The sequence below is a fragment of the Gordionus sp. m RMFG-2023 genome, chromosome 5 (assembly GCF_954871325.1).
Source record: "Gordionus sp. m RMFG-2023 chromosome 5, tfGorSpeb1-WG-v2, whole genome shotgun sequence".
Taxonomy (NCBI): Eukaryota; Metazoa; Nematomorpha; class Gordioida; order Chordodea; family Parachordodidae; genus Gordionus; species Gordionus sp. m RMFG-2023.
In genome coordinates, this window is record NC_088779.1 from 6,421,158 (window position 1) to 6,434,840 (window position 13,683).

The following is a 13,683-nucleotide window of genomic DNA, read 5'->3' on the forward strand; positions in this document are numbered from 1 at the left end:
AACTAGCTTCCGGGTTGGAGTAATTTTCAAAAAAATATATTCAAATATAAATCCAAATACGTTTAAAAAAAATGTATTATACATATACGATATACTTGAATTTGAATTGATAGATAAATCATAAAAGCATGTTCTCTTTTTCTAAAAAGTCAATCATTAAGTTATATTTATTCAACGCATAAGGGGATTTTATTAAGTTTTTATAGAAATATATATTTTTAAATATTTAAAATTAAAATCTTTCGTACCATTAGTTAGACATAGAAAAAAACCTGATTCTGACATGATCAGGAGAAAGGGGGAAATAGAGGATCTAAATAAAATTATAAGCACATTTCATAAAGTTCTAGAAATAAGTGGCGTTATTGGCTCTGACCATTTGGGGTTGCTTAAAAGCAGTGTCTTTGACACCCTGACATCACACATGCATTCACGATTTTACCCTTTGCCTCTTTGAAAAATTTTACCGACTACCTGCAATTTTTATCCTCACCAACCTGAAATTTTCTACTCCCCCCCCCCCATCAAAAATTAAATTGAATCACTTCCTCATTGAAATACACACTGTAAACTATAAATAAATATTACTGGTATACCAGAAAGATAATATATAAATCAAAAAATTTTTTTGGGCCATACCGAACAATAACAATTTATATATAGAATATCAAGCAAGGCATCAATCACTAATCTTTTATTTTTTTAAAATTTTAATAGGCCAGCCGGGAATTCAAATTTTGATATATATTCCTTTTTAAATTCAAGCGAATATATTGGTTCATACTATCTGAAAATAAATTACATTATACCTGATTTCATTGTATTTTAAGAGTGGTGGCTTTAACTAAAATGCTAAAATTTATAAATATAATAGTAAATTCACAGAAAAATAAACAATTTATTTATAAACCATCTACAAACACACGATGCAGATATAAACAATTTATTTATGATCCATCATCAAACACAACTGATTTATAAAACGATTGCTTTAAAAATAAAAACCCATAGTAGAAAGATATAATAACCTTAATTGACATTGGGAAAAAATTAGATATAAATATTAAAATGTAATGGCCAAAAAATTTTACTGCAGTTAAAGCCGTTCTCTTCTATTAATAATATAATTTTAAAAAAATGCTCATTGAAAATTCAGAAAGGTTTGAATACAAAAAAATTATAACGGGCTGGCCCTGGCAAAAAATTTAAAAATTTTTAATGAAAGAAGTGGGCAGGACTTTACAGACTTAATATTTTTTTAAACATATTTTAAATTTTATATATCTGTAGGAAAGTTAAAATATACTGCAAAATAAGGAGTTATAATGATAATAGCATCATAAAAATAGACGACTATAAGTACTTGGATGCTTAACAACCAATATATCAAAGATAATTTTTACTAAATATACAAATAATTATAAAAAAAATTAAAAAAACATATAGGAAAAATGGATCAGAATCACTAATATATTAAATAAATTGACTACATAGTAAAAAAAATCAAAATAACCCCCTTATGTGAAAAGGAGATTTAAATTTAGACTTGCTCAGTTGCTAATATTAAATAAGGGCTGCTGAGCAATTATCTACTCCACACCCCCCCCCCCCCCTTCACGCCTAAAATTTTTTTTTAATTAAGAGTTAGACAAAACAAAATGGAAAGTCCTAATAAATTGATTAAATAATTTAAAGATTCATGAAATTAATATCTTTATACCTTTCTTATAAATGCTTATTTCTTATGTAATTATTAAATCCTTGTTTTTATTAAATTTGAAGTGTCATAAAAAATAGTTAGTTTAAAATTAGCAGATAGTTAAACCAAGTGTTTTAAATTGTGATTTATATTGATAATTCAGGAATTTGTGTGCATTACATTCACTAATCTACTCAAAATGAGTCAGAGGATGATTAAACTAAAATATTTAAGCCATGAATTTTATTGAAATTTTGTCTAAAAGTGATTTCAGGAATTTCTATGTATTAAAACATTTCATTATTCTCAGAAATGGACATTTAGCTATTAACATTTGAGGATTTAGATGAATAAGTTCGAAATATTAATGATATAAAATCACAGTGCTCCAGTTGAAATTTATGGGGTTAGGATTAAATTAAATAATGTCACAAAATATTTAACAATATAAAATGAGTTCATTTTTATCTATTCTAGATTGTTATTTAACCCAGATTTTATCAAGGGCTAATAACAAATAAAAATTATAATTTTACACAATATCAATGCGCGTTTTTATTTATTTATTTATCAAATAAAATAAACAAAATTAAAAATGGCGGATTTTAATAAAAATATTTTTTCAAAATGTCCATTATATTTTAATAAAATGATTTATTCCATCCTCACTATTGATTAACGTCTCAAATTTTTCTAATTAATCATAGGTTGTCAATTATATCCTAATACATCAATTCTATTCTCAGCATCAATCAACCAAATAATTTAACAATTCTTTTACAAACGGTGACGATGAATGACAAGAGTTAGTTAGCTGCCATTCAAAAGTCTTGTTTTAATACAAATCAAGTAAAAAACATTTAGAAATATCAATAAAATATAATTTATGATAGATATGTTTAGTAGATAAAGTTATCTTACATGATTGATACCTTGGATGATATAATATTTTTATAAGTAATATTGAGGCTATATTGTAAATTCCACTTAAGAATATTCAATTATTTAACTTATAGCCTTTATACAATATAAGAAATATAAAACAGGAATATTATTCTTAAAGATTTTTAGATGCGAAAAATATAAGCTGAAAATATAAAATATTTTCTAGCACATATGTTATCCATATATCAAGGTGCTATAGATGGATTGAAGTTCAGTTTAATTTTTAAGAAGCTCTTATAAATTATCTTTAACTGGTTATTTAGACCATTTTAACAGATTATAAACAAGCTTTTGCACCTAACTTTTCAACATCTTTAGAACGGCCTTTGATAATATATTGATATCTAATTCATTCCTTTTTTTTCTTCAAAATATTTGGCTACCATTTTTTTTAACGGGTTAACGACAAAGCGCCTTAAAAATTTAAATTAATAAACAAAAACATTTATTTGCTTCAATTCAATTGGGATTATGCACTTTTTTTGACCAATCAAAATAATGTATTTTTATAAAAATTTCGCACTTCCTGTAAATTTTATTTGAGGAACTTGAACAAGATTTATTGGATGGGCATGGGGCCTTTGGGGCGGAAACTAACATTTTTAATTTTTTTTACATTGGTTCTAAATAGAACCAGAGACCTTCATGGGCCGTAGGCCCATACCCGGCCCATGGGCCCCACGGGTCTAATATTATATTTTCTCTGAGTAGGTCCTGAATTAAAAAATTTTTTTTAATGGGCTGGACTTGGGCCTAAAATTATTAAATTTAGATTATTCAAAACAGTTGCTAATTTAAAGAAATATTGCCTTTTCTTCTTCTAATAATAATAAATTTTCAGTATTGTAAACAAAATAAAATGATTGCCTAAATATATTTAAATATTGTTCATTTTCATTAAATAAAAAAAAAAAAATTTTTGGATATGGGCTTTGGCCGGGTTTGGGAAATTTTTTTGAAACTTATCATGGGCTTGGGAAATTTTTTTACTGCGGGCCTGGGCCAGGTTTGGTCAAAAAATTAAGGCCCCATGAAGGTCTCTGATTAGAAAAGCCCATCCCTAATGATTGCTAATTTTAGATAGTATCTCTACCTTTTTTAATTTTTAAAAACTTGCCCACAATTTGGAATTATCTTTTAGCAACTTTGACTATTTTTTTATATGAACTGTCATGATGCCTCGCCCTTAATATTTTAAATATTGTCACACCGACCTTGTAAAATAAAATAAAAATTTTCTTTCGTCCAAAATGTCAATTCATTTATAGAATGAGTATGACAAAGCAAAATTCAAAGTTTAAAAAAAATCTTATCAGCTATCACCAATAAGGAATCATGTTTTTAGGGGGAATTTGGCCTTTTCTAAGCCACCTAACGACGCTAGTTTTAACGCCTTTTAGACATGACAATAACTATGGGTTGAAATTTGGAGGTATGGCCCATAAATTTGGGACCTCCCCCTCATTCAAATAATCGGAATTTATGATTTTTTTTTGCATTTCTAAATAAATAATGGTTCCTTATCTAAATTGCTATATCAAGAACTTTTAAGAAAAATTAAAAATGCCTCTTATATTATGTATCCTCGAAAATTAACCATAAGATTGATAGTTATGATTTTAAATCAATCGAGTTTTTTCAAAAAAATGGAGAAGATTTCTCAATTTTTCCAAAGATAACAGGTTTTAAAATAAATTTTCAAAATTGATTTCTCGGTTTAACACGATTTTCGTTGATACAGTAAATTTAAACTTGTTAAATTAAGAGCAAATTTATATTTTTTATCTCAAAAGAATTCTTGTACTTGGTGCACAATCTATTTCTATAAAATCAAAAATCCTTCAAAATTATGAACACCAATCCTCAATATTTTCAAGTTCTAACCCCCGTGGATCAAAAAATATCTATGCCCCAGATGGTAGGGCAACAGGTATGTTTATCATATTTTTATAATCTATTAAATTATTTTTTTAAAAAATGAATAGTTTTTTTTAGTTGCCGACATTTTTTTAAAATTCTAAATAATTTTTTTTTTCAAAAAGATTACCAACATTTCTGTGCAACAAGAAACCACATCACAAACTAGATTAGACGATCAATCGGGGATCTTTGAATCAAGCAACATAGATAATTCTCATTCTCAACCCGTATACATTGAATACCCTACTCATATCGTTTTAGATAGTGGGAATGGATTCGAAACCGGCGCAGGACAGGATACCGGGTTTATGGATACTGGATACGACGAACCCGTCACGCCAGAACCGGAAATGGACCCGGAGGAGTTGGAACGGATCACTCCCGCCATATATGCTCATCCCCTTTTTCCGTTGCTCAAGTTGTTGATGGAAAAATGCGAGATTGTCACGAACGGGGAATGCGAAGAGGATGCCGCAGGAAATATCACGGATAAACCTATAAAAACGGAGTATTACAACTTGAGCCAAGGGGAGATCAGTCGTGCCCTGAGAGATTTCAAAGATTTCAAGGATTTTAAACGTATCAAGCAGAAAAAGACACGCGAAGCGAGTCACAGTGACGAAGAAAATTTTGAAGGTAAATTGATGGAATCTAAGAACGTTGAAAAAAGGGAGGCAAGCGAAATGGAATCACAAAAAGATAATCACGAGGTAAACGAAGTGGAGAAATTGGAATGGATGGATGAGGAAATTATAGCTATAACGAATGACCCTGAGCTCGATGAGATGGTATTTATTAAATATACTTTTATTAATTCTATAAAATCATTCGTTTTGAATCTTGGGGGGTTGGAAAAAAAACAATTTTTAGATTTTAAATTTTTTTTGTTTGTCCATAAAACTTGCAGATGATAAAATCCCTCCAAGTGCTTAGGATCCATCTGGTTGAACTGCAGAAAGTCGAAGAACTTTGCAAGGAGTTCAGCGCTAGGTACATCTCATGTCTCAAAATCAATATCCATTCCGAATGCATGGTGATAGCTGATTGCGATGTCATCAATGGTGATATCGCAATGAACGGCGGAAATATGATGGGATCTAATAGTGAGAGGAATATATATTTTTTAATTTCATTGTTTACTTTTGATTTGGATATGAGAAATTTTTATATATTTGGGAATTGCTTTTTTTTTCGTCAATAAATTGATTAAAAAGTCATGGAATACGTATTTAACTCATTTTTGTGACATTCTATGTTTATAATTAGGGTCTGAAACGGAAGTTAGAATCCTATGAACCGGGACAAATTTAGGAACCAAAACTTCCATTTTAAAATTTCCAAAATACCAGGACCTGTTAGGACAAAAACAAATATATTGTTCAAAAAGTTAGGAATCAGGTCCTATACTAAAGAACAAAATCATAATTTTTTGAAAATAGATTTTTATAATTTTCCAATAACAATGATTTTTTTTAACTTAAAACATTTTAGTAACCATTTCCTTAAAATATGTAATGTAAATCGCGTTACTGTCCAACCCTAATGTATACTTAATTAAGAAATCTCATAAATATTTATTCTATTCTTTATTTCATTTGATAGGCATTAAATTTAAATATTGAACAGAAAGAATTATTAAAAATATTCTAAAGAAATTAAATTGTAAATATTTCTCATCTTATTTTTTAAAATATAAATTCATTTTATAATTGTGTTATATAATCAATCAAATAAATGGGAGTATTAAGAAGAAAATATAACATTGATATTTTTCGGGACTAGACCTATAATCAATTGATGATTTTACAGACCTAACAGCAGGACTCTAGTTTGGTGCCATAAGTACCGCGACCTTTAATAAGATATTGTGAATAGGAATCAAAACTTTTTTTTTGCTTATTACCAATTTTCATTCAAATAAATATAAATGCTAATTCAATTACACGTTCAAACATTTGCGCTGTGTCTTTAGATTTTAACGCAGCCTACGCCGCTTTCAATACTTACCCTAACACCAACAACGATTTCATTCCTATAAATATAATGCCCGGAGATGCAAATCCCATGGCTGAAAGTATATGCATTTATAAACATAATATAATATTAATTATAATTACTAGGGCTCTGCCATCCATAAATTTTTCTCCGATCCAATATTTATATTGATCTTTATTTACCACCTATCTTTGAAAGAATGTCATAAAAAAAATTTTCAATTCAAAAAAAAACCAACTAAATTTCACGAATGATTAAGCGTATTTTGTTTTTTTATTTTTCATAAGTTAATCGCACATAAAATATGGGGAATGTTTATGGCTAAATGTAGCCTTGTTAAACGCCTCTATTTGACCAAATTTTTTAAAACAATATATCAAGATTTTAGCTAAAATATTACCTATACCTCGAAATTTAGCCAATAGATGCCCAAACCTTATAACCATCTGCGGGCAAACTCTAAGCTATTTTTCCTTCTTTTAAATTGGCTAAACTGGCCGTTTACCAATGCCAGCTGAACATGAACTGCTAGATATCTTAAAATCTTTTCTTGTTGCAGATAATATAACATTATTATTTTAAAATAATTCGATTTTTTAAATTGAATTTTGGTTTCTTTTATTAATTTATGTAACAAAAAATAACAATTTAATTATATATACAATAATAATAACCACCAAAATAAATATACATATCGGATCGAGTTTTTTGAAAATATTGGCCAGATCCGATATTTTTTTAAAAAAACACGATATCGCTCCGATCCGATATTTAATATCGGCACAGCCTTAATAATCACTATAATAATTATTTAATTACTGAGTATAATGTTGAGGCACAATCCCCCAAAATATTTTTATATTAATAAAATTAGTGGTGCCCATAGTACTCAACAATAACGAAGACGAGCAACAAACTTCCCTAAACAATCTATCATCTTGGTCCCCGCAGCAGCATAACACCTCATCCGAAGAGGACAATACCGATTATCTTGACTCACTCGAGATACAAAAGCCTTTTGAATCACCGGTAAAATCTGCCTCATTGAAAAGTTCCAAAAATCGTATAAAGAGCAGCGTGTCAAATGCTTCGGCAGATTTAGAAGGGTTCTCCAAAGAGAATACTGAAGTTATAAGGGGAGAAATGGACGACGGAGTGGATAAGCTGACGACCACGGAGGATATCGAAGAAACTAAGGAGGATATGTCAGCTCTAAAAGAACAAATTCAAAATCAGCAAATTTCTACATCAATGATAACGACTGGTACTATACCAAGCGGGTTGCAACAATCTCAACCGATGCAACAAATACCATCTAATTCGGTATTTATTTATTTTTTCAGCGTAATCATTTAATATTTAATAATCTCCCCACCCTTTCGATAGATATTTATACAGCCCCAACAAGCTAATATGCCTTTCGCCTTACCTACTCAGATGCAGACGATATATCAAATGGTTCAGACCCCTAACGGAATTATAGCTCAACCTATTCAGGTATTTTGTTTACTATATATTTATCTATATCTTTTTTTAAATCTTGCTACACCGAAATTTAGTTAATTAAAAACAAAAAAATTTTGAAAGACAAAATAAAATATTAAAGTGTTTAAGAAATATCTTATCAAAACCTCCATCTTTAAAAAGCAGAGACCTCTGTACATGGACCATTTGCACGGCCCGACCCAGATTTTTTTACAAAAAAAAGCTTTGACCTAGCCCCGACTTTTTTTTATTAAAAATTTCATCCTGGCCCGGATTTTTTTTACGATCTAAAATATTCGGTTTTAAAATATACCGCCCGACCCGGGTTATTTTTTAAAAAAATTTTAGACTCGGCCTGGGCATTAAAAAAAACAAATTTTTAGACTCGGCCCGGTATTTAAATTAAAATCTGACCCAGGTAACCGGATCTGCAGATCTCTAATAAAAAGTTCGAAATTCTATTCTTTTATATAATAAATTATGATTACCTAAGAAAATAATTTCCCGTTCAGTGTTTTTTCTAGACTGGAAGCTGATTTAGCAAAGAGGCTAGGGCAAGGATTGCTAGACAAACATGGTGGCGGATTAGTTTAAAAAGGGAGTGTTTAATAAATTTTAGCATTGTTGTGTAAGTTGCACTTCCTTTAATTGCCACATTATTACAATAAAAAATATTGAAGTATAATTTTTAAATATAGTCTCAATTATTTTAAATGTTAACCCGACTATAACCTTCATCATTCATCTTAACGAATATACGCATCAAATATCTTCATTACTTGATCCTTTTTATATGTATCAAATTTAGATTCAAACCGCGCCTCAGATCATAATGGCTACGGGCCTTCCCGGAAATCCTCTTTCTTTTCTCCCTAACGCTTCTAATACAAATCAATCGGGTCAACAACCATTCATGATTTCCCCTTCCATAAATAGTCAATTGATAAATCAAAACTCGAGCTTCAAATCGTCTCCAAATACCCCGCTAATTATGGGTCAGGTTCAAAGTAGTTCACCAGGGCAAGGACTTATGCCTCCTATGGTTCAAATACAATTGGGTAAAAAGAATTAAATTTCATTATCATAGAAAATGATTAGCATATTATAGTAATTGATGTAATATGCTTGGAGAATGGTATAGGAATGTGCCAGGTTTAGGGGAAGATATGATACAAAAAACCCTGATTAAGAACCAAATGGGAGGGTTGTTGAGCATTCCTAAGTAGACTATTATAAATATATAGGAAAAATAGAATGGAATTGAAATAACATATTTAAAATTTTTTAATCTATAATATGGTTTTTATATCTTGTTTTTCATAATAAAGCTGGTCAACAAAACCCTAGTTACGGATTTATATCTAATAACCAAGTAACCTCCAATGGACAGGGCTTGATTCAAACCAATAATGGCTTTTTCAATTTCACCCCCAATAAGAACAGTAAAATTGCCTTATATATAATTTTTAAATTAAATTTTATTTTTATTTATAATATAACAAGTTATGCTGGTAATCATGGCAAGGTGTTATATGCAAATATAATGTTAATTTAATCAGGGTGACATTGTCAAAATTCAATTATTTTTTGACTTACAAACTACCTTTCAACCAATTTATAAATAGTTTTCTTATTTTTAAATAATTATGATAATTAATTGTATAAATGAAAGAAGGAGTCTTTATTGAAATACACTATAACTTCGGCGATATTTTAAAAAGGATGATTTTTCTTTTTTGAATGCCATTAAGGCTATATGACCGTTCAGTTCTTAATTTATAATCAACTATTATTGAAAAACGATTTCTAATATTATGAAAATTTATGATAGCATGTTTTAAAAAATGGCCATTCATTTAAATGCGTATAAATCAGTTGATGACGCCATTTTGGTTTTCATATGAAAATATCCTTATATTTTAAAAAATTTTATGAATATTTAACTAAAAAATTCAAAGATTTTCATTTGTAAAATCTTGGGAAAATAAAATGGGTTTATCAGTTGATTATTTTAATAAATGAATCTACAATGTGGGTAAGTATTATTATATGTCATAGCTTCTACCTTAGTGACATCCGAAAGAAGAAGAAAAATTAATCTTTTCTAAATTTGCAAAATTTTTTTAATATTAGACACTTTCTACGACAATTCTCAAAACTTAAGCCAAAATAGTTCTACTCCCACGGGTAAGGACTCCTTCGATGACAAGGATGATAACTTTTTCCCCGGCAGTGGGAAAAGGGGCGTATTACCAAAACAAGCCACCGATGTTATGAGAAGTTGGCTGTTTCAACATCTCATGGTAAAATATAAAATTTACTATGGGATAGAAAAGAAATATTTTAAGGAAAATTGAGTTTTTTAAAAAAAAATGTAGATTAGAATTTAGTTTTTAAATTTATTCATCTGAAATTGGTATTAAAAGAAAAAATTAAGCTATCAGTTTTTAGCCGATTTTTATAAGGATTAAACCTGAGAATTCGATTAAAAACGAAATTGCCGTTTGACATGATTCAATATCAATTCTCCTCTTTGCTTGTATATTAATAATGCTAATAATTTCTGTAATAAAAACATTTTATTATACCTAACTTAATTATATTTTGCATAATGTATATTAAATTTTAATTATTATAAATGATTTTATATATTATGATAATCCTGAAACTATTTTTTAAAATTATTTTAATATTGTTAAAATTAAAGGAGACTATATTTATTTCTGCTCCGTTTAATAAATATTTTGTTGACATTAAACTAATTCACGTTTAAAATATAATTATAAATTATATTTAGAATAATTAGCATAAATGGACAAATAATAAAAATTGGTAAAATTATGATAAAATACTTTTTAGTCTTATTCAATATTGCGAATTTGTAATTTAATAATGGGTATTAAATTTTATAGAAAATATAATAAAATGGACGGGAACATATATTTTTTAGAATTATTTTTATTTTGTTATAAAAATTTGATTTAAACTAAAAAAAATTGTGATTTAATCAAATTAGTTAATTTTTATCAAAAATTATGATTCTTTCCAACCCTAATTTCACCGCCAGTCTGAATTAAATATTTTATCTGAGTCTTTTCAGAAAAATAAAATTGGCTAATTTAAGTTTTAATTGTTTTTGCTTAGCAAGATATATTTGATTGATAAACTTATTAGACTTAAATCATAAAATGTAATATTTTAAGCATCCATATCCTTCTGAAGATGAAAAGAAGATTATAATGAATCAAACTAATCTTAGTCTTATTCAAGTCAATAATTGGTAAATTTTTTTAAAATTCTAAACAATATTTACATAAATGTAATAAATACTTAATCTGCCAAATTAATAAAATATAAGATCCTTGAAAAATAAAATAGATAGATATGATTTAAAATATATTTATTATAATGCGTATATAATACTTTAAAACCAATTAAGGTTTATAAACGCTAGACGTCGTATTCTTCAACCTATGTTAGATTGTGGCAAGAATTCTGATATCATTGGTAATTTAATTTCTTATTTATATTACAAGCGCAATTAATTTGTATATTATTGATTTTTTAGTCAAATTGTGTCATCTTTTAAAACATTGTCCTTCAATTAGTTAGATTTACAAATGGCATACTTTTCTAAAAAAGTCACTAATTTTGAAAAAGAACACTATATGATTAATATATTTTTTATAATAAGGGGCTTTCTACCTTCTCCACATTTTATACTATTAGGATAATATTTAAATATAACCTATAAGATATCTATCACGTTATTTGCTCTTTTTTAAAACGTATAAAAAAAATTTCCAACAAACCCTGTTTCCTCTTTTAAAACAGGTCTCCCAAGTCCAACATCCAAACCCAAAAAATACAAGAGCAGTTATGGAAACAGGTCCTGCACCCAAAAATTTTGGCCTAGCAGTTTAGCCAATCCCGTTTTCATACCCAGGAAACAAAACGTGTTTTTGAGCTCTCAATTATCATACAACAACGAACTCATGAACGCTGCTAGCGGTCTTTTCGTTTCCACTCACAATATCAGTAATTTAATATAAATGAGACATTATTGGCATTTTTAAATGTTTAATGTTATATTTATTATGGTCGCAAAAGATGACTTAAATTTAAAAATACCTATTAAATTAATTAGAAAAAGATATTATTTGATAGACGAATTAGATATCTGCAATTTTAGGTCACGAGCCTTTTTAATTTTTTTTAAACTTGTCTGCTCCCTCCAATGATTTTTAAAATAAAATTCCCTCTTCAACTCGTTTGTTTAAAAATGTTGGTATATCTGAAAATTATTTATAAAATGCTATATTGAAATAAGAATTTTTAATAAAAATAAGCTGGCTCAGTATTTAAAAAAATACATTTACCTGATGGTTGTTTAGATATTTTTTGGCCCGCCCGCTATAAACTTGTGCTCTTTTCAGATCTCCAAGAATATTATTTTATTTAAATTTTAGATATATAAATAATTTTAAAAATAATTTATAATCTTTTGAGTGATAAATTTTATTCGACTGTCAATTTTTTTTATATGGATGTAAATCATTAACCATAATTTAGAAGTGACAAAATAAAACTATTTAATTATAGATCATCTGAAAATAATTAAGACAACCATTATTTAAATTTTATAGAACATTAAATACTTTCAGACGTAATTAAGTTTAAGGTTCAAATCTTTAATAAATAACTGAAATTAGGACGTGACAGAATTTATGAAAGTTTCAAGATTTTTCTTATGATATTTCTCGAGTTGATCAAATTGTAAACCTATCTCTCCTAAATTATTCATAGAGGCCTAATATAACTATTTTTTTAAAAAACTCTTTGAAAATTTAAAATGTTAACCTTGGAATTATGTAACAAATTATTATTTCAAAATTTGTTAATAAAATCATTTCGATTTCAACAAAAATTTGCTTTAATGAAAACAATAAGTTGATGCAATATGAATTTGGATTTAAAATTGAGATCCAGAATAGTCAACGGGGATTCTGGATGAGTCATTATTCCAAATAATCAATAATAATATTTATAAAATAGAGAGGATTAAGTTGAAATGTTTGTTACCTTAAATTCAATAACCTTTATTTCTATAATAAAATACCTTTTATAAAAAATTATGCATTAATTTCCACACAGCCACCATTAATAATAGTTCAACTTCTACTGTATCGATATCCACGGAAACTGTCGAAGATCAATCAAATATCAATAAAAATTCGCAGACCTTAAATACTATATGACATCTAAATGTAAATTATATAAACAACCAATTTGAAACTTATAGAGTAAAACAATCCCAATATTCAATTAGCTATTCCTTTATATATATATTAAAAAATTATATAAATCCTTATAGTTCGATAAAAAAAATTTTAAAATCTCGAATACATTCTATGTTTTAAATCAATTTTTACAAAATTTGTATAAAAAAATGTCGTTTTATGTAATATATTTACCAATCCTATTTTTCAATATAAATTATTTTAACTTTTTTCTCTCTATATTATTATAATTATTTTAAAATAACCATTCGATTTTTTACAAATCAAAATAAAGAACATAATACTTATCTTATTATTATATACCAAAACTTATGGGGAGAAGCTTCAAGTTTAAAATAT

At 27.5% G+C, this 13,683-nt stretch overlaps 1 protein-coding gene across 1 annotated transcript; it reads left to right on the forward strand.

Annotated features, from left to right (window-relative positions):
* Positions 1-2,347: 2,347 nt before the first annotated feature.
* On the forward strand, positions 2,348-13,439 carry LOC135930459 (homeobox protein unc-62-like). Its single transcript, XM_065467256.1, has 14 exons — positions 2,348-2,548; positions 4,438-4,574; positions 4,687-5,352; positions 5,472-5,667; positions 6,537-6,638; positions 7,434-7,882; positions 7,946-8,056; positions 8,853-9,102; positions 9,373-9,486; positions 10,178-10,347; positions 11,248-11,324; positions 11,484-11,551; positions 11,879-12,082; positions 13,199-13,439. Exons 2-14 carry the CDS (start codon positions 4,494-4,496, stop codon positions 13,300-13,302), a joined length of 2,592 nt encoding a protein of 863 aa, XP_065323328.1. The 5' UTR covers positions 2,348-2,548; positions 4,438-4,493; the 3' UTR covers positions 13,303-13,439.
* The last annotated feature ends 244 nt before the right edge of the window (positions 13,440-13,683 follow it).

What these genes read in the sequence shown, in the direction of transcription:
- LOC135930459 (XM_065467256.1), top strand. Translation starts at nt 4,494, where the DNA reads ATGAACACCAATCCTCAATATTTTCAAGTTCTAACCCCCGTGGATCAA. An exon ending in AAATATGATGGGATCTAATA is followed by an intron (nt 5,668 to 6,536) that starts GTGAGAGGAATA and finishes CTGTGTCTTTAG; the next exon opens with ATTTTAACGCAGCCTACGCC. An exon ending in TGCAAATCCCATGGCTGAAA is followed by an intron (nt 6,639 to 7,433) that starts GTATATGCATTT and finishes TAATAAAATTAG; the next exon opens with TGGTGCCCATAGTACTCAAC.